This window comes from Daphnia carinata, chromosome 8 (genome assembly GCF_022539665.2).
Source record: "Daphnia carinata strain CSIRO-1 chromosome 8, CSIRO_AGI_Dcar_HiC_V3, whole genome shotgun sequence".
Lineage (NCBI taxonomy): Eukaryota > Metazoa > Arthropoda > Branchiopoda > Diplostraca > Daphniidae > Daphnia > Daphnia carinata.
In genome coordinates, this window is record NC_081338.1 from 2,914,214 (window position 1) to 2,935,430 (window position 21,217).

The window sequence follows — 21,217 nt, forward strand, 5'->3', positions numbered from 1 at the left end:
GGCTTTTTTTCAACAACAAGAAATGTTTGAGACCGCGGGGGCACCCCAAACAATGAATGAACGACATCGCATCTAACAGCGTCGAGAAGAAGATGCGGCGCTGTGGGCTTTCGCGGCTCGTCAGAGAAAGAAAAAAAGGGGCCTCGCGTGCTGCCCGTTTCTCTCTTCTTTTATTTTTTCGGGCCGCGCGCGCGTTTAATGGTGCCTGAATATAACGGGCGGCGGCACTCGAGTCCATCGCAGCGGAAACGGCAATAAGGAACGACCGGCTATGCGCTTAGTAGTCCTCTTCTCTCTGTGTGTGTGTGTGTGTGTGTGTGTGTGTGTTTGTGATCTAGATGATTGGAGGGAAAATAATAAAAACGGAGGGGGGAAATTTGGACGTTGAATCGTCCAGCTTTAAGTCGAGTATATAATGCAGTCAGCCATGCAAAAATCAAACCGTACATGACCGTTTCAATCCCATTACGAGCGCGCGCGCAAAAAAAAAAAAAAAAAAGTCAAGGATTACACGTTACGTTTTGATACTTGTACAACAACAACACAAAATGTTGTGTACAATGCGTAAGGGTCTTTTTCCGCTCGCTTTGTACCTCCTCCTCATCAAGAACATGACCTGTTCCTATTGTCGTGGTCTATTTTGGATGTACAAAACGTCATTGTTGTGCATAATTCAACAGTCGATATGTCCTGCAGGTGGAAATCGACGGGATAGAAGTGATAAGTGTAGAGACACGCGTGTTGTGCAGCACGGATTGCAATCGCATGCAAAAAAAGGCTGCACTTCCTAATGGACGTCGTGTTATATAACGTGATGGGAACAAAGTTTTTTGGTTGGGGTGTTGGGACCTTCAATTTTGAAGATGCCGAAATGTTGGAAATTGGTAATGAAAAAAACGAGCTGCATTATGTGAGGAAGAGCAGTGCACATAATTACGCGCAAACTTTCGCCAGAAATCAAATCGTTTGGGAACGTCTAACTTTCCTTGCGACGAGTTGTACATATATTAAAAAATGAGATGGATTAGATTAAAAAAAAAAAAAAAACTTTAGTGGCGTTTAATCATCGGCATACATTGTAGGTATAATTTAAACTTGTATGAATGAGCTGTTGGGATCGACGTCTTGGCCATTATTACATTGAAATTCAAAGCGCATGATAATGAGTTTTCCATAGCGACTGTAGACTTGATTCCCAATCAAAAACAATTTTTTTTTTCCTTTTTTTATTTTTAACAGCCTGAAATAAAAAGAGCATCATCACGGAATTAATTGGGTTGATTTCTTTTATTTGTTTTTTTTTTCGTATATACGCTTGACGTCATCGTCATCGCCAACGCCCCGTTGTATAGGACGAATCACTGGTTATTTAGCATTCGAAAAATAGGGCGGGGGACGTGATTTTGCGGGGGATAATGTCACCCATATAATTGCCCATTCAAGATCAAATAAAAAATGACTTCGTTTTTGATCGCTGCACATCGGGCAAAAAAGCGAACGAAAAAAAAAAAAAAAAAAGGGAAAGGACAAACGAAGACGATGGTTTTATGTGACTGATTTTTGCCTAGACGAAATCGTGTCAACCTCGTCCTTATTTATAATTTTTTTTTTTGTGTTTGAATCTCTTAATCAGTTGTAGTTACGTAGGCAAATGGGCTATATGCGTTTCTCTTGGATTTTTGTATTTCGAGTCAACAGGAACGAATGAAATGGGAGAGCGTATTCGTTGATGCTGTGCTCTCGCTCTGATGATTTCTTAGATGTTCATTTTTTTTCTTCTTCTTCTTTTTTACCCTTCATTTAAGTGTGTGTGTGTGCCTATAGATGTTATTACTCTATCTAGGCTACGCGCATATGCAAAAAAGACAAAAAAACGGGTCGTCAAATTTTCTGGAAGACGGAAGAAGAGCAATCCGATTTCTCTCGCAATAGGGTCTCAGCTCCATTGCATTCGAACGATATGCTGATGTGTATATATACGACTGCAGTTCAATGGTATATATTTAGAATTTAATTGCATTCGCATTGATGTGAGCATCGTCGTTCTACCCAGCATTGTGGTCTAGTCATTTTGGCTAAAGTCAACATGTTTGATCAACACATTGACGTGAAATTGCGCCATCAGTTCACGACAGAGTATTTCCTTATTCGAGCGATTTGCCTGGAACTATAGATCCGTGAATTTGCTATCAAAAGTCAATCATCCGAATGAGATTGAAAAAAAAAAGAAGGTTAAAATATATTCGCGTACATTATCCGCTTGGATGCAGGAAATCACAAACAGATTTTCTTCCTTCGATTGTTTTTGATTATCCAGCTAACATTCAATCTTTCTCCAGAGTCTATGAAAAACGATTTGTACGTCTATCCTCCGCGTCGGAGAAGAATTTTTTTTTTTTTTTTTAAAGGAAAACAAAACTCTAGTTTATTTCGCGATCCTCATCTTTTAGGCGACACCCTTGCTCAATGTAATGCTGTTCTTTACACAGCACACATCCCACACGGCACTCTAGGCCTAAAAGGGGTGGCCTTTATAGGCGTGCTCGTCACACAGATTGTAATGGAAGAAGTGTGGTCGACGACGATAAAAACTCTTTGGCATTAGATTTTCTTTTTTGTTTAACAAAATCTTTTACTTATATATTTTAGCTGTTCAGCCAACGTCGGAAAAAAAAATGGAGGAGTGCGACTTTGGCTAAGGCCTGTCCATCAGCTCGTTAACGATGGCACGCCGTTGTTGTTTTTGCTGGGCTCGGATGTGGTTCTATTATCTGACGACGTCGTCGCCTTTAATAGCCCTGTGTCTATACACACGCACAGGGCTAACTCGTCCTTCCATTAGCTTCGTACATCACTGTATATAAGCTAATGCACAGCCAGCCTAATTCGATGGATGACCTTATCTTTTTTCTTTCTTCCTTTATTTTTTTTTGGGAGGGGGGTTTCTTATCTGGGACTGACGGGTTCTATTATATACGGAATACCGACGTAGAATGTAGTGGCTTATTTATGTATAGGGGCTCTTCGTGCATAGAATGATGTAATCACGTAGCGGTACGTTCGTTAAGAAAGTGATAAGAGTTAATGAAGTGCTGCCATAGAACTTTGAAACTGAGCCAATATGTATAGGATGGCGTTTCTAGATCATGGAAATAGTGGTGAGAAAAAATAGAAAAACCAATTTTGAAGATGGAAGACTTTCAATTCTTTATTTTTTTGTGTGGTATATACTAAGATCACAGGGTTTTTTATACAGTCGACATAGGAAATTACATGCGCTCGGCTGGTCATTGGAGTTGGCTGAGAGATCACGGATATTAGCCTATCTAATCATTTGTTGTTGGAAACAGAAACTTACTTGTTTCCCCTTTACATATTACCTTTTATCAAAAGAGCTTTTTTTTTCATCAGCAACTCAATTTGTGGGTGAATAAAATAGAAAATTGGGCGCACGTATGCAATACGGCGTTATTACGTATACGACTCCAGCGCAAAAACTGTCGTTGAGATAGAACTAATGTAGCGCTTGCTATTCAGCTTCTCCGAACAACTACATCATAAAAAAAAAAAACTCAATAAATGAAACATAATATTCATCGTCAGATTTTTTGCTCTTGTATCTTATACTCATGATGATGGTATACGTCGAAACCTTTCTGAAATACTGAAACACTCTGTCGTGAATAATTCCCAATTATTATCAACGCAAATTAACAAAAGTTGCATAGATATTTATGTAGAACGTGTACTGGAACACACTGTTCGATCTATAATACAAAAAAAAAAAAAAAAATTGGAAGGCTTGGGAAGGAATCACGCGCTTCGTTGACTTTCGATCGAGTCACCGCAACGGCACACAGAATCTAAAAATGAAAAAAAAAATGTGTTTCTTATTTGGCAGTGGTGGCTTTAGAGTCTAGAGATAATACAAGGGCGTAACCAATGAGAATTATCCCCCACCCCTCCTCGGCTCTAACACGTGTTGAATAAATAAATATGTAAACGCGGAGAGGAAGCCGAATTGAGTGAAAAGAGGGAAGAATTAAAAAAAAAAAATTTGCTATTCTAGTTAAGATTTGTGTATTGTGTTTCGACGGTCACGTTCGATGGCCCTTCACACTATTGGACACGGTGGTTAATGACAATGTACTTTTTATTCGGACAGATGGTCACTGATGCGAGTATTTTTTTTTTTTATCAAGAATTAACACATTCAAATCTCTTTTCCCATTTGATAAGATTCAGTATTTGTTATCACCCCCTACTTGATTGTAAAAAATAAAAAAAAACTATAGTGTTTTTTTTTGTGTGCGGGGGCCTATGTAGGTTTTATGCACACATGATTGGAATGGCAGTCACTCGAAGTTGGGGGTGTTAATACAGTAATATCCGTATATACAAAGACTAGGAACTGCTATGTGGCTATTGAATTCGTCCGTCCGTAGCTGATGGATATTTTAGCGCGATGTGCTGTATTATTGCAATGAATGTGCATACGCCTGGCTTACCACCTTATACTATGTGAAAGACTGAAGGGACAAAATCTAAAAAAAAAAAATTGATAAAAAAAAAAAAAAATGAGGAAACCCCCCCCCCCTCTGTTCATAGACTCACCCCCCGTGTCATAAGAAGAAAAAAAATTCTGTTTTTTTTTTTATTTTTTAAACATTTCCCTCGACATTTTCATGCAGCTTCAGCAAAATCAGTGTCTCGTTTTCTATGCTCATAGCCCCCAAATGAGGCACTGAGTGAGATCTATGGTCTCGTTTTTTTTTTACATGGATATATACAATGGGAATACGTGTAGGCTTTTGAAAAGAGGTTCTATTATTGTGCCCCAACATTCTTTTGCTCGCAGCATCGATTCTCTGCCGTTGTGACTTTTGTCCCTCCTATATATATACGTGTCCCCCTGACCTCTCTTTTCTGAAGAATGTAATGTAACTGTGCAACTGGAGAACTCGATTGCTGTTCCATTGAGCTTCTTGTGCTTTCGCGATGGAACCGCATCGTTTTTGGGTAGCCCATTGTACGTACATGGTTTTTTTTTTCTAAAATAGAAAACTCACTTATTCAAGTTTGAAGTGGGTGAAAAAGGTGGTAGTTAGTAGTTCCTTATTGATGGAATAAAAGACATTTGAATACAGAAGAGTTCTTTTCTTTTTCGGGGGGAGGGGGCTAAAGGAGAAGGAACCGCAAAAAAAATCAATCGACTTACAGTTAAGCATTTTGCCCTTAAGATTCTATAGACATAGACTTACAGGAGATGTCGATAAAACGTAACAATCTCCACTAACTTGGCCTGCATGGCAATCTGTGCTGGTGCTGATAGAGACACCGACGAAAGGCAGAAAAAAGGGTATATGTATCCGGTACTGCCATTTATTCCATGGTTCTTTGGCCGCCCTCGTTATCGGACGCACACGGTGTGCCTATAGGGCGAGCTAATATGTACTGCGTAACATAAAAAAAAAACCGGGGCATGTACATCAAGGCTGAAGTATAGGGAATAAAAAAAAACGGAATGTTAGGACCCCCCCCCCCCTAAGAGTGTTAGATGGTAACCAGCAGAACGCCGGCGTGATATTACCATTTGCATGACAAGTGAGAATAATAGTGTTGTGTATATATAAGGGAAAATGCCATTTTCCACTCCCTCCAATGCAGTTTGTTTGCAATCGTTGTTGTTTGTTACGTCTAAAGGTTTTGTTTAGAGCTGAAGGTTTAAGTCTCACTTCGTCAACAAGGTTAGATATAGGTACAAACAAAAAATGAACGTTGAAATAAGAAGAAAAAATTGGTTTGTTGATGGAGAATTAACGTGCCACATCGGGATGCAAATGAACTACAACGAGTTGGTGAAAAATATACGAGCGGGTATGTCGCCGAAATGTGATATCCTTGTCACACCGAGGGATTTGTGCTTATTGAGGAATTATTATGTGTAGGTGATGAAACTATATCTAGGCCGTTAGTAAAAAAAAAAGAAGGGCCGGATTTTCGGGAAATGAGGGTGAGTCGAAAAGATAGTGCGATGTATCGCGCCTTTGATCTTGTATCAATGTAATTCGAACCTGATAAAACCTGCGTCTACGATGCAAGAGAAAATATAAGCAGAATGTTATTCGTTTGTTTTCGAAACGAAAATAAAAAGAACATCAAATCAGAGTTGACAGGTTGTGTATTCACATGTGGCTCACGATAATTATCGCGTCCCAACACCCACGATGACATGTTCGACATATGGTCACATCTCGCAAGAGTTTGATGAAAGAACGAACGCAATTCATAAAATTATTTTTGCGCCATTTTCCATTTCAAAAACTGTATTCGAAAAAGCTCTCCGTAGAGCTATCCTTGAACGGCTGCAGAACCCACTCAGCTGGCGATTAGCCAACCGGAAGGAAGTAATGTCCGTTTTTACAGAAGTACATTTCATGATTAGGCCTAGCAATTCCGGATAAAAAAAAAATATTTGGGGAAAATTCTATTTCCCTCATCGTAATTCACCGTAGACACACACATGTGTGTGTCTACATGTCTAGGCTGTTGGAGAGAAGTCAGACGCGGGAAGCATGTTAGATTGCGTGAAGTTGATGTGCTGTGTAGAGGGTGGGGAGTTTCGGTCAATTCGATTTTCAGCTCAGACGTTATACATTATTGTGTGGTCCTTGGGCCCATCATTCTCTAGCCAACGCCATATCCTTGTTGATTTTGTGTTTAGATTTCTAGGTAGAGAGGGAGAGAGAGAGAGAGAGAGAGAGAGGGGGGAGAGCGTGAGGGAGATAGGGAAAAAAGAGAGAGATGAGGGGCGTTATCAGATCAAGTCTCCAATTCGCAATAATGCTCTTTGCCACTCGACCGCACTCGGTCCGTCCCTCGGCTATTCGTCGCGCCCGTCTGTCGCCATTCCAGCGACACCTTAACGCACAGCCTCGCCTATAGGCCTACACGCAGACAAATAAAAATAAGTTAAAAATATTGAACTAATGTCATATAGTCTTATGCATTTAAATAACGGCCATTGTAAACGAAGAGGGATCAGAACTCATTCGTTGTGTATAGTTAAAAACATCGACGAGGGTGGGGCTTTAATTTCCCTACAATATTCGTTGGAATACGTAATACGTTGAAAAAGTCAATCTTTATTCACGCTCGAGCCGCTCTGAATAAAAAGCGGCTGCTTGTCTGAGCTCTCATTGACATCTCATTCAATATTCGATTGAAGTACTGCATGTACAAGCATTAGGGACATTATGTATAAATAGATAGCAAGTCCTCAGGCACGTGCTTTTCAAGAGCTCGTCGCTTCTCAGCATGTGGCTTTAGTTTTCCATCCAACTATCATCAAATAATGGAATGAATTTTCTCTTGATATCCAGTGGATTTTTTATTCTTCGAGAGGAAACAACATTTTTTGGGATACATACAAAAAAATAGGCAGATAGGCTGTTATGAGAATAGAATGATGATAATGAAAAGACGACGTGCTGCATGGAAATGAAAAAGCAGAGAAAGGAATAATAATATTAAAGGAGAAGGAAAGAAAAAAAAATTGAATAACAAAACGAAAACTCTTGATTCGAGTTCATCACGGCGAGAGCCAAGTTTTTAGAGCCAATGATCTTTTATGCAGCCGCAGTCAAGTGTGCAGAAGGTTGTGACGTGATTTCATAGGACGGTGAGCTCATTGAGCTGGGGGGTTGTTTCATACACACACACACATCGAGAGAGAGAGAAAGACGGGTCCAACAAGGAAAAAAAAAAAACTGGGAAAGAGAGATGCCTCTCAACAAGAGTGCCAACAACTCTCTCGTATGCAGCACGTTGAGGAGAGAGCGCGGAGATTCCCCTCTATTGTTAAAGAAGGCCGCATCGTTTCTATTCTTCTTGGCTGTCCTCATTCTCTCCGTTTAGTCAGCGTCCTGCCTCTTTGATGGAAAACGTTACCAGTCAACCAGCAGAGGACCTTTCGCCACAAAAGACCCTTAAAAATTGAATATATATCCATCATAATTCATAAATGCGTACATAAACACATAACAAACACGTATACACATTGAGCGTAGATTTTTCTATGCATTCTAGCGTATTTATACGTGTTGTGTGTGTATACCCCCCCCCCTATCTTGTATATATTACGTAAAGCTAAGGAACTACGGGGAGGGTGGAAGAATAATATCAATATGAACTTGGACCAACCAGAGAACAGAAGAAAAAAAAAACATATTTGAGAAGAAGAAGAAGAAAAACATGGCCGAATCACGTCTTCCGCTTCACTGAGGACCTATGGGTTTTTTCTGGTGGTGACGTACGTCTATACACACAACATCGGCCGTTATAATCAAACAATAACCGTATATACATACACACATCCCGAGTCCTTTTTGTTTCGTTCCTTGTTTCATTTGCTCGCTTCCTCCTTATGCAGTCCACTTTGAAATCCTACGCACTTCTCTTTTTACTTGATGTAACGTAAGGAGTGTCCGTGCAATGTGCACACATCACGTTATAATCTCTTGGCTTTTATTTCTCATATGAGAAGATTATAGGGAGAAAACAAAAAGAAAGATTTAAATCTTTTTTTTTTCGACCTAATTTTTTTAAAGGTATAGGCGATCTGTGTTAGGTTGGTAAACGTGGCATGTCGGACTAATTATTACCAACCGGTGAAAGCCGAGAATTCGTTTTTGTTACTTTGTTTCCAACTGCTTTGTTATATTAGAAGGAGCAATCCTCCTGTTTGGGGAGACGACAAACAAGGGATTCAGTTATGGGTTCCTGTATTGTAGGTGCAGTGCAGCGAGCTGCGTGTCTAGCAAATTGAAAGATCAAAGAACGACTAGACGATCCATTGTTTGCTCGTGTTTTTACCTTTGATGTTTGTTTCTTTTCTACGTCTTTTTCTCTGTGTGTGGGGGTCTCCAAAGAAAAAGAACGACATCCACTGCAAGCAGAAAAACACCGAGAAACAGCCAAACTTCTTAAAGAGGAATACTATCCTATATAAGAATCAAAGCCCTTAAAATGTCAAAATCCCCGACAATTTCTTCTTCTTTTCTTTTTTTTTTTAAAAAGCCCTGAATGTATGTAGGCATGATTGTCCCCCTGCTCTCGACGTTCCTCCTCTTGTAGTCAAACTAATCCCTTCAACATTGTACCCCTTTTTTTTTCCAAGATGAAGATATACAGACTTTGCGCTGCGTCTGTATATGCCCAGTATATATACATACAAAATATCTCTATATAGGGTGAACACCGCTTGGAAGGCGCCTTTCAACCTGCCAATTTTCCTCTCATAGATTGCTTCATAGAATGAGAGAGGTAAGGCCAAAAAAAAAAAAATGTAGGTACGGGCTAGAAGAAAAAAAGGGGGCCGCCGTTTCTTTTGTCCATCATCATCAATGGGAATCGAGTAAATAGGTATACAAAATGCAGGCACTAAAGAGAAAATGCTGGACATTTTCGAACAGAAGCGCAGAATGTATTCCCTTCTTCTCTTTTGGATCCGTCTCCATTATTCTGACCGCATAGACGCACAAGAGAAATTGTACACGACCTGTCGACAGGACACACCTGTTAGCCCGCGCATTCCAATCGCCCAACATATCATGACACACACACAAATATCTACGAACATTTATCATGTGCAGGATAGAACATTTTTAGTAACATTAAATATTACAATATACGTTAGAATAAACCATTATCTGAGATAAGATTGGTCATCGATTTTTACCGAAAAATTCGCTTCTTATTGTTGAATGTGTTTTGTTTTTGTTTGCTTTTCCACAGCAAATAACCTATATATGTTTGGGTATACATGAGGTACAGACGGGAGCCAATTCCGATGTGTATGAAGAAATACCATCGGCTGAAAAAAAAGGGTGGCACAAGAACTAAAAAAAAAAGGAGATGAAAAGGGAACAACATGGGACTCAACAGTGCGCTGTTTGTAGCGACAAAGAGGAGCATTATGGAACCTATTGTACACGACGGCCAGCAGGAGCGGTCCAGGATTCAAAGGGGGAAAAAAAGGGGTTTTGAAATGAAAAGGTTCACCTTCAGTTCCTCCATAACAAAGATTTGTTTTGTGTTATATTATTGAAAGCAAAAAAAAAAAAAAAGAAAACTAGCTCCGATATTCTTGTAGTAGCTCAAAGTTTTTTTTTCATTTCACTCTGAAAAATCATATGTTTTTTTTCCTTATAGCTGTGGAGTTATACATGCCTACAGCAATTGCCGATAAAAAAAAAGGTGTCGCATCTCCCGCTGAGCAACCGTCAGCTGACAAACAGCATACATGTCCTCTCTGTGCTGATGTGTGACCATTTAAAAAGAAACCCAAAAAAGGGGAAAAAAAAAGTAAGTAGGAGGGACACGGCCGGCTCCGGTTTCAGATAGATGGAAAGCCGCAGTCACAAAAGGGTTTGGCTAATGAATATAACTGAATAAGCCGAATCTCTTTTAGCATTTCGCCACAGAGGTCTGCAAGTAGGCCCCACCTTCTTTTTTTTTTTTTTTTTGAAGGAACGCATACCTCTCTATCCATTGGATAGTGAAGGAGGGCTTTAAAAAAATAAAGAGAGAGAGATCACGTATTGTACAAATCAAGGAGAAGAAAAAATGTTGACAAGCCGACATCAGCAGCAAACAACAGAGATGAGCTGACGGGCTTGACAAAGAAATCAGCCGCTTCTATCGCAAAAATAAAAAAGCGTGGGGCTCCTACTTGTTTTTTTTTTTTGTTTTTTTTTTTTTTTGTTTGTAAAAATATTTCATTCTTTCTCTGTAGGCGGCGAATACAAGCGCTGAGCACGTCGTTCAATGACAAACATTTTTTTCTTCTTCTTCCTTTTCCGACCTGTGTGCGTTTCCGACTCTCGTCTTGTTTGTTTGCTCGGAAAAGATTTCCGTCGATGACCCGCCGTGTGAGCGGATAAATTCGCTTTCTTATTTATTTATTTATTTTTTATTTCCCGATCCATCGGAGCGTGAAACGTTCGCGCAGCGCAAGGCGGTTGTCTTCGAAATGCTGATGGCAATTTTCCTTATTTTTGCCTTTCTTAATGACATTTATCTATAACAATTGAAATGGTATGGAAAAATGCGCTATGTGTTTGTACATAGGCCGATAGATGTTAGTATGCGCATCTAATTTATGCTGTGCGTTGAGGACGGACGTGGCGGAGGCGGAATAGGTTGAGGGGGTGCGGAGAGGCTCGCTGGGGCTTGTCAGAGAATGTATGTTTATAGGGAACACGCGCATAGGAAGGTGAAGAAAAGCAGCCGACGGGACTCGTTGGCTACGAGTTGAATGGCGTGACGAGATTCGAGTTGACGTGCCTCGTTATTCGGATGGCTTGGCGAATCGACCGGACAGGCACTGGGTAATTTCCAGACGCCATCTTGACTCGTCGTCACCTGAACCAAACCAGCGGAAGAAACAAGAAAAAAAGATTCAACTCTCCCCTCTTGCCGATCTCTCCTCCATCGTATGCATCCCCATCCTGCTCATCCCTGTTCCTCTTTTCCATGTTCTTCGTCATCCGTCGGCCTTCTCTGCTGCCATTTCAACTTTCCTAGACGTCTTATATGGTCAGCATGTAATGGAAAAATGTTCTCTCCACACTCTCCAGTCATCCACGAAAACATCTGAGCCAAGCAAACTAGCCAGTACGTACCGCGCCTTTAAAAAAACAAAACAACATAACGTGAGGCTGTGTCAATCTCTCAGGCTAGCGCAATAAGGCATTCCATTACTCGTTCAGAAATTTGCATTTCTCTATTTTTCCTGGTTGTTTTTCCTTTTTTTTTCTTTTAAAATTCTTGGCTTTGAGTCTCCGATCCATTCACCGTAAATTCCGCGTGTGTGTTTGCGTGGTCCTGGATTGCGTGAGTTGTTTCTCCACTTCGGGATTTAATTACGCGAGATGTTATACACGCTTTTCTTTTCCCCTTTTTATGGTGTCAAATACATCTAAACACGAGGCGGCACGGCACAGAAGAAATGAATTTTTTATATCGCCACCACAACGGCCTGTTTCCGTAAAAGGTTACGCATTTCTCGGCCTTTTTTTTCCGATTGACCAATTTTTAGTGTGAATCAGTCGTATACGGACGTGAGGATGAAAAAAGGACGCCTCTTTCTTCAATCGGGGACATTTAAATGACCAGACCATGAATGGTTTTTTTCTTTCTAGACTTTTTTTTCTTCTATCGTTGCATTGGCAAATTGAACTCCTTTTCTCTTGGCCGTCATACAACTATTTGTGAATATCTTTTTATTTTTTTATCTTAAAGAAGGAATGAAAGAATCCAGAGATGCTAGGGCATCCTTGACGAACTTCAAACCATCTGCCGCTACTGGAACTTTTGCGGTGGTCAAAAGACTGACATGGGAAGAAAATAACGAAGAAAAAAAAATGTGATATGAATAGGAAGACTAGTTTATGATTGTCATTATTCTCGCGTCTGTGGCTTAAGGGAAATAAACAAGACCCACTTCGAAAGAAGGCTTCGAAAGAAGATATAAGCCTAGAGCTAGGTAGATGCTTTAAAGCATACACCTGAATTTTATATTCATAATTTCAACACGAATCTGCTTAGATCTGCCATCTAGTTTCCAGCTCTAGAGTTACTATTAGCTCAATGCATCCGTCTGGCGAAAGCAGAAATTACAGTTGCGTCAATAGCAACTGTTGGAAAAATTGAAATGCCGCTAAACGAACAACTATCACGAAAGATATGAAAATATGATATTTACATATTTATAGTTTTTGAGTAATCTAAAATATAAAATTAGTGTGTGTGGGAATTGAAACCATTACTAGCGCGCCAGTACGCTACAACGCTAGCGTGAACACATCAAACTTCTTTAATTATTCAAAAACCATAAACTCTAGGTAAAAACAAATTTCCTTTTCTTGTTCCTTGTTAAATTTGAAATAGAATCATATATAGTTATCTAGATTTAATGATATTATTTTTTAATAGGAAAAAATTTTAAGCCCGACAAAGTAAGCCCTACAAAATAAGCCCGACTTTCTGTTTTTTACGGTAAATTCAAAAAGTAGAAGCCTAATATAAAAATATACCCCATTTTCGTGATCAGCGATCAATTTCGAATCGGAATAATTTATTTTTAAAGAAATCTAGGATTTGAAGAAAATTGGAAAACTGAGAAGGCTATAGCCTTCTTACTTTTTCAATTTTGGCAAAATTTTTTATTTCGCTTTAAATACATGGTTTCGATGCAGATTTGAACGGGCATCACGAATATGGGGGTTGTTTTCTCGTGGGACTCGTAGTTTTTGAATAAAACGTAAAAAATGGTAAAAGTTGGGTTAAAAAATAAGCCCGGGCTTATATTGTCGGGCTTAAAATTTTTTCCTATTAAAAAATAATAGCATTAAATCTAGATAACTATAGATGATTCTGATTCAAAATTAACGAAGGAACACGAAACTAAAATTTTTTTTTACGTAGAGTTTATAGTTTTGGAGGAATCTAAAATATAAAATTAGTGTGTGTGCGAACCGAAACCATTGCTAGCGCGCCAGTCGGCTACAGCTGTAGCGTGACGCAAACTTCTTTGATTATTCAAAAACCATAAACTCTACGTAGAAACAAATTTCATTTTTGTGTTCCTTGTTAAATTTTTAGTCAGAATCATATCTAGATTTAATGATATTATTGTTTAATAGGAAAAAACTTTAAGCCCGACAATATAAGCCCGATAAAATAAGCCCGACTTTCTGTTTTTTTACGGTTAATTCAAAAAGTTGAAGTCTAATATAAAAGTAAACCCCTTTTTCGTGATCAGCGATCAATTTCCAAACGGAATAATGTATTTTTAATGAAATCTAGGATTTGACGAAAATTGAAAAAGTGAGAAGGCTATAGCCTTCTCATTTTGACGAAAATCATCAAAAAGCGACATCTCTCAGAATTAAATAACAATCACACAATAGTTTCAAAATCGAACGCTTATTCTAACTGGCATGTTAGTTTTGCCTTTACCTATGAAGTTTTTGAATTATGCGCAATCAAAGTTATTATAGCGCAACTACTTTAATATTTTAGATTACTCAAAAGCCACAAATTTCGCGCCAAATCAAATATCGTTTTCGTTATTCTCGTTAAATTTTGAATCTAAATCGTATATGTTATTGATTATTGTGTTTTAAAAATTTTTAAAGGAAAAGTCGGGCTTGTTTTGTCGGGTTTATTTTGTTGGGCTTAAAAATTTTCCCTATTAAAAAATAATATCATTAAATCTAGATAACTATACATGCTTCTGATTCAAAATTAACCAAGGAACGCGAAAATGGAACTTGTTTTCCCGTAGAGTTTATAGCCTTTGAATGATCTAAAATATAATATTAGTGTGTGTGGGAATCGAAACCATTACTAGCGCGCCAGTACGCTACAGCGCTAGCGTGAACACATCAAACTTCTTTGATACTCAAAAACCATAAACTCTACGTAAAAAAAAATTTTATTTTCTTGTTCCTTGTTAATTTTTGAATTAGAATCATATATAGTTATCTAGATTTACTCACAAAGCAATGCAACATAATGCACAACAAAGCAAAGCACAGCTAAACAAATAAGTTAAGCTAACAAAGCAGAATATCGCTCTAAAACAAGTTTTTTTAAATAGGAAAGATCATTGCGTCTCCAACCATTTCTTTTAGATGATGTAGATAATGCTTTTTATTGTCTACATGCATACAATATACCGTAGCATACTGGCGCAACTGCTGAATCACAAATGATTTTGGGCACTTTATTGCCTTTTCCTTATTTTCTGTGCTGATTCCATGCCCTATACACTGCCCTTTATATGTTTAATCAGTTACAGTGTGAATTTTGTTTCAATTTATTATTTGCTCGTCCGTTTTTCTTTTATGCGGTTTTTGCATTGGCACTAGAAGTTTGCTAAGGCCTTTAACTAAATAGTCGCCATCTTGCTGCCATCTAGTGACAAAGAAAACATGTAAACCGTAATTCTTTCTTCAATTACTTGTCAATTTGTAACTGATTTTCCCTAAATCATAGAAACGCAACATCCTTCTCTATCAGTATCTTCTAAAGAACTGTATATCTTCTGAGAACAAAATGACTTTGGAACCAGCAATATCTTAACCTACTTATCGAGATTGGAAGATTAATTGCCGTAAAATTCGCTGAAAGATAGTTGTTACGTTTCTTTTCATTCAAATGCAAGTCACTTCGCCGCAAAAACAAAAGAAAATGATTCTTTTGATAGCCGTCCTAGCAATACTCGTTAGAAAGGGCTAAACCAATCCACAATTAAATCAATTCTAGTGATTGACCTGGTTGGATTTTCACGTACCTTCCTGGCACAGTCCTTATAACCGTTAACCTATAGTCTGGTAATTCGGGGAACCTTTGCGATTCTTGCTCCGATGACCAATAGCTAATTTAACGATAAAGTTTAATCCACTTCTATTCTCTGACTAAAATGTAAATAAAATGAGTGTTGTAGGGTACATACACAGCACACGCACAAGCAAAGGAAAGCAAAAGTACAAAACTACATCAGGTACTACAGTAAGAAAAAACACTAAAAAAAATTACAGTACCGAAAGCAAAAAGGCGGAATAACAAAGAACATAAAGTAAAGAAATAAGGATAAGGACGAAAATAAAACAGGGAATAATATTCGAAGGCACCGTCAACGGTTGTTGTTGCTTTCTATTGATATGTAAAACTACAAATAACGATTCTTTTGTATTATAATATTATTTGGTAAATTTTGAAGTTATTTTTTTTTTCAATTAAAGAGATAAAGCCCACAAATTTCCCCTAAAATGTGACACGTAGAAAACGTTTAAGAATTTTTAAAAAACACAACCAAAGGATCCCTGGTACCTTTTTTTTTTTTGCTGTAAAAGTGTGTTGATGTTGCATCTGTTTTAATTTTCTAAATTAAATGATGGACGTTGTTTGGATGCACACAAAAATTAATTAAAATAAAACACAGCTACCTGGTGAAGTAGAAAAAAAAAGCATTTAGTAAAAACCTGTCATTAGCTGTGGAATGAATTGAAATAAAACTCAGGCGCTGGGCTTCGATTAAGTCCGACGGATAGTTTCGCAAAAACATAGCGAGAATACGGGATGCGACACACGAATACTATGGTCTAAGAAAAAAAAAACGAAGGAGTGACTGGGGGGCAAAGCGTGTGCATATGTATGTGTGTGTGTACGGCACTTGGGAAACGTGCAGTATACGACAAAAGTTGGCTGACCTAAAAGTCGTAATCCCAGCCGCTCATATCGTCAGGCGGCGAAACGTCCATGTCAGGGGGGTATTCATCAAAATTGGAGGTGTCTATTGTACTGCGGATCTGTGGGATGATTGGAGGAGCCTTTGTGCGTGTACGCAGACCCTCCCAGTTGAAACCATCAAACCATCTAGAAGCAGAAAAAACAAAAAAACAAGCGTGATTGGATAGGCAGACTAAGCAATCATTTTGACATTGAGTTTCCATCACGTACTTGTGCTTTTCAATGTCACGTTCACCCTTTTGGTATCCCAATCGTTCGGCTGGATTATCACTACAAGAGAAATACATTTAGATGAAAGAAGTATAGTACCCTGTGGAGCCGGTGTTACAATCCTGGCAGAATGGGACTTTAGTGAGAGTTATTGAATTAACATACCGACAGAGTTTTTTAATGAGCGCAGCTGCGTTGCGTTTGATGTTGCGTGGAAAGTCGACAGCGTCAATGCCTTTAATGATGAGGTTGTAGGTTTTCATAGGATCTGAACCACTGAATGGAGGCGTGCCCGATAAAAACTCGAATATCAACACTCCCAGAGACCAATAGTCAGCGCTGATATCATGTCCTTTGTTCAAAATTACTTCAGGAGCTACGTATTCAGGAGTACCGCAAAATGTCCATGTTTTCCGTCCGGCCTGGTCCGTCAGAGATAAAGATTGCATTATTGAATGCTAACAAAATAATAGAAATGAAACGCGTTGTCATTATCTGACAGACGCGGGTAAAGGGCGAACCGGCAATCTTTTGGCGAAACCGAAATCAACCAGTTTGACGTAGCCATGCTTATCGAGCAACAGGTTTTCGGGTTTTAGATCACGATAAATGATGCTGCGGCTATGAAGATAGTCAAAGGCCTCGATGACGCACGCCGTGTAGAAGCGGGTGGTCATTTCGTCGAAGAACCCGCGATCGCGTAAGATAGTCCACAGTTCTCCGCCAAGACATACCTCCATGAGCATATACAAATACTTACGATCTTTGAAAGTTTTATACAATTTGATGATGAAATCGCAATTAGTTTCCTCCATAATTTGTTTCTCCGAAAGAATGTGTTGCTGCTGCCGTGTCTCTACAATCTAGACAATATTGGGAGCAGAAATGGATAGGTAAAGATTCGATACTACGATTCGTGTGATTATTATGATTCTTCTTTACCTGACTTTTCTTCAATTGCTTCAGCGCGTACGATTGAGACATGTCGTCACTGACGTGAACTAGTTCAACTCGACCAAATCCTCCTACTCCGAGTGTGGCTACGAGGCGAAGGTCACTCAATTTAACATGGGCAAAGGCGTCGTAAATCCTGCTATTTAAGGAAAAAAAAAACATAGTAAGAAACGTGATCTAAGTAATTAATTTGATCCAAACAGATCAACATCTCCCAAAAACCTACTTGCGACTGATATTTGCATTGTCGATGTATTTAGTTCGGACCTCTTCCAGTCCATTGATGAACTGATTAAACGAATCTCGGTCAATCACCAAACAGCTCACGCCATCGGAATCGTCTGCAATGATATTGGCCGTTCGTACATCTTCGCTGCAAAGCCCAAATAAAAGTAAATCGGGAAATCACAAGAAATAAAAGTATGATTAGTAACAACGAATGTAGCTCAGAGTATAATACTACTATTACCCTTGAAGGGCCTTTTCACCGAAGAAATCTCCTCGTTTCAGCGAACGAATGTATAGCTCCTGGGATGTGGCGCGATCCTTAATGGTGACTTTAACCTAAAGCAAATAAAAACAAGCAAGTTAAACGGTACCAAAAAGGCTTCTTAGTTAGCACACTCACTTGTCCTTTGCGGATAATGAAAAAAGTGTCACCTGGCGCTCCTTGGCGAATGATGTAGACTCCTTGCTTGTAGGAACACTTTTAAAAACAAAAAACACAGAAGAACTATAAAGAGCTAGCTTATAATATAAATGCGTTAATAAGAAAGAAAAAAAAACATTTGACGCAGACTTCCCGTGACATAGCACACTCGACATAGCATAGTAAACATAGCTTCACTCTACTAAAGCAGAATACTTGTCGAGCCAATAAAAGCAAGAGAGCTAAAATAACGGTCTTTTTTATATGGAATTTTAAAAAAATCTAACTATATTGAATGGATCTATAAGTGTAAATGAATTAAGATACTGTATGATTGAATACCTCTTCAAGTGTGTCGGCGATCTTGAGGAGCTTATCTTCTTGAAGGTTTTTAAATGTTGGCACACTGTAGAGGGAAGATCCCAAATAAAGAATTCGAAATTATCTTGTGCACAAGAAATTAAATTTACTATATTTCTAAAGTGCAACGTATGATTCCTAGGAAAGGATAATCAAGCCCTGACACGAGACATGACAAATAAAAATCGTGAAATTCGGAAAAAGGGGTGTAACAAAGGACTGAACAAATTGTAGGTTCATTTCCAACCTTTTTCATCATCACAAAATTTCATAAGGACAGCAAGAAGTTTAATAAAAATTATAAAAGGAAAAGAAAAAAAGATTGTGCTGAAGCATTCGCATTTATACCTTTTAAGGAAAGCGGTATATTCGTCTTGGCGAATCAGGCCACTTCGCATCATGATAGACTGGAAAACGTGACGTTCGATTGCCCACAGCTTGCTGTCATTGGCCGCTTAAGTATGTGATAAAAAGAGAAATGAGAAACGTTTAAATAGTTGAATGACGTAATGGGAAAAAAAAATAAGGTGAACTGAGTTATCGTTAACTATCCGAGGTGATAGTACGAAAAGGAATTTGCAGAATATTTTTCTCGTACCTTTAATAGTAGCGGTTCTTTTGCAGTTATAGAGGATGGCTAACTCGCCCATGACTTTTCCCAGTTCCATTGTGCTGAGATATTTTCCTTCTCTCGACGCCTCCACTTTACCCTCTGTGAATGATTCAACAAGGTAATTAAAAAAAAAAAAAAAAAAGATGGTAATTAAGATAAAATTCTTGTGTTTTTTTTGCTTATGCAGTTTTTGTTTTTTTTAAGTTAAAGATAGTTATGCAGAGACTCGCAGCCTGTGCACAGAAGAGAATATGGATTCATGAAAATTCTAAAACAGCAAACCGAGGAAATGTGCATGCAAATATTTTGTTTTTCCTCCTTTTCAACATCTTACCAATCCACGGATCAAGTTTGGCCAAAGGATTTTTCGTTGATGCATTTGTTTGTTTTATTACGCACCTTCTAAGACGTACATGATGGAGCCGATGTCGCCCTCTTTAATTATGATGCTACCACGTTGATAATTCACCGGGTACATGCAATCGATGATCTCATTTATTTGATTAATATCCAAATTCTTGAGGAAATCATTGCTCAGTATCGCCGCTTTTATCAATTCTCGCGATCTACGAAAAGAGGTATTGTACGTTAAATACCATTCGAAAACTTAGGTGAAAACAAACATGAGAAAAGAGTTTCTACTGCAGACTCTTGCCTTTCACACTAATTTTGAAGCATGACGGGACTGATACCCAGCAGAATTCTGAACCACTACGAAATAATGCTGTCCAACTATCTCAGTAAATTCTTTTCGAGCCACAATGTAAAACAAGAAACAATGACGGCCAATAGTTGCTACTTGAATGATGATATACCTAGGCCCTTTGGGGTGATCCTTAAATTTTCGGTAATTGATGTCTTGTGTTGTCTGCAAGCTCTGTGGTTCGGCAGATATACCTTGAGCTCTGACCTTCCTGGGCTCACGAGTCCGCGTGACCGATGTTAAGCTTGTGGGCTGGCCACCAAATGGAAGTACACTTTGGAACTTATCTAGGTGGGACCGTAGCTGCTGAATTTCTTCCTCTCTTTGCTGAAGCTGACTTTTCTTTAATTGCAGGTATGAATTAAGGTTTCTTATCTCCTCATCCTGTTTAAGTAAGGAGTACTGCAGCTCTTCTGTTGCTTCTGCCATAGCTATATAGGTACTAGTTTGTGCCCGTGGCAGGGTATTTCTCCTGTGTTGCTTGTATCGTGTAGGTGTTGCTGTCTTCATTTTTTGTTTTTTTATTTAAGGCCGCTCAACTATTGAATGCTATATACTTCTCTCAACACCATGTGTGGCAATCTCTAGAGAAATATAAAAATAAGGATATAAATATAGCTAAAAATATTAACTGTTACTTTCAACTGCATGTATCTGACACTATAGCTGTGGAAGAGATTTCTTTGTTTTATAGACAGATATGCACATATGAACATACACATACATTCAGACATGCATGTATACACACAATAGACATAGATAAACAAATAGTTACCACTTCAGTTAGCGAATAAGCGGCTTTTCAGGAATACGTCACACCAAAATGGGCAGTCGACATTAACTACACCTAATGGGTCAGTATGTAATTTTCAGAGAAGATATTGATCAGGCTAGAAAATAGCAAATCTTATTGAGAAATATCGCCTGAATTTTGAAGCATACACGGGAATACAATTACAAATTCATCTGAAAAATAAAATTGCTTTCGTACATCTACAGGTGCTACTGAACCAGTTACAACACACGACAAGGTCAGGAAAACGAATACGCCTACCGCTAAAACGCAAAACAAGGTCATGGGACTCACCGTTATGCTTTCTGCACACACAATTACGCAAACTACCTCTTCTTATTTCAGACGAACTGAAGACCCATCTATTGTGATTTAGGAGAATGTCAAACCTACAATCTCTCGGTACTTTTCTTCCCATTTGAAATAAACAGATAATGATATAATGCTGTAATTTGAATTATTATTGATAAGTACTCAAAATTATATCAAATAGTTATTATATTTCTTTTACGCAGGGAGTAAGTATGGAGTACAATACTGAGAATTCCTTCGAATGAGTAATTAATAGATTTTATTTCATTACAGGACAAAATTAGACCTAAGTTATGTTTGTAA

General features: G+C 38.5%; 1 protein-coding gene across 3 annotated transcripts; it reads right to left on the minus strand.

Annotated features, from left to right (window-relative positions):
* Positions 1–15,458: 15,458 nt before the first annotated feature.
* LOC130703984 (cGMP-dependent protein kinase, isozyme 2 forms cD4/T1/T3A/T3B-like) lies at positions 15,459–20,816 on the minus strand. Of its 3 annotated transcripts, none has more exons than XM_057525450.2 (15): positions 20,585–20,810; positions 19,922–20,393; positions 19,506–19,672; positions 19,092–19,205; positions 18,842–18,947; positions 18,476–18,539; positions 18,113–18,190; positions 17,954–18,048; positions 17,711–17,857; positions 17,473–17,623; positions 17,052–17,393; positions 16,696–16,952; positions 16,531–16,590; positions 16,281–16,446; positions 15,459–16,172 (listed from the first exon to the last, which is right to left on the minus strand). In XM_057525450.2, exons 2-14 carry the CDS (start codon positions 20,317–20,319, stop codon positions 16,281–16,283), a joined length of 2,145 nt encoding a protein of 714 aa, XP_057381433.1. In that variant the 5' UTR covers positions 20,320–20,393; positions 20,585–20,810; the 3' UTR covers positions 15,459–16,172. The 3 variants fall into 3 exon arrangements, with proteins under 3 accessions (XP_057381433.1, XP_057381432.1, XP_057381435.1); XM_057525449.2 differs by lacking the exon at positions 15,459–16,172 and having other exon boundaries at positions 16,198–16,446; positions 20,585–20,733; positions 20,801–20,816; XM_057525452.2 differs by lacking the exon at positions 15,459–16,172 and having other exon boundaries at positions 16,198–16,446; positions 17,473–17,620.
* Between the last annotated feature and the right edge of the window lie 401 nt (positions 20,817–21,217).

Bases quoted from the DNA above. Each gene is read 5' to 3' on its own strand.
- LOC130703984 (XM_057525450.2), bottom strand. From the start codon at position 20,319: ATGAAGACAGCAACACCTACACGATACAAGCAACACAGGAGAAATACC. The intron at 18,540-18,841 runs GTATAAATGCGA...TTCCCTCTACAG, and splicing joins TATACCGCTTTCCTTAAAAG to TGTGCCAACATTTAAAAACC. The intron at 16,447-16,530 runs GTACGTGATGGA...TTCTGCTTCTAG, and splicing joins CGTGACATTGAAAAGCACAA to ATGGTTTGATGGTTTCAACT.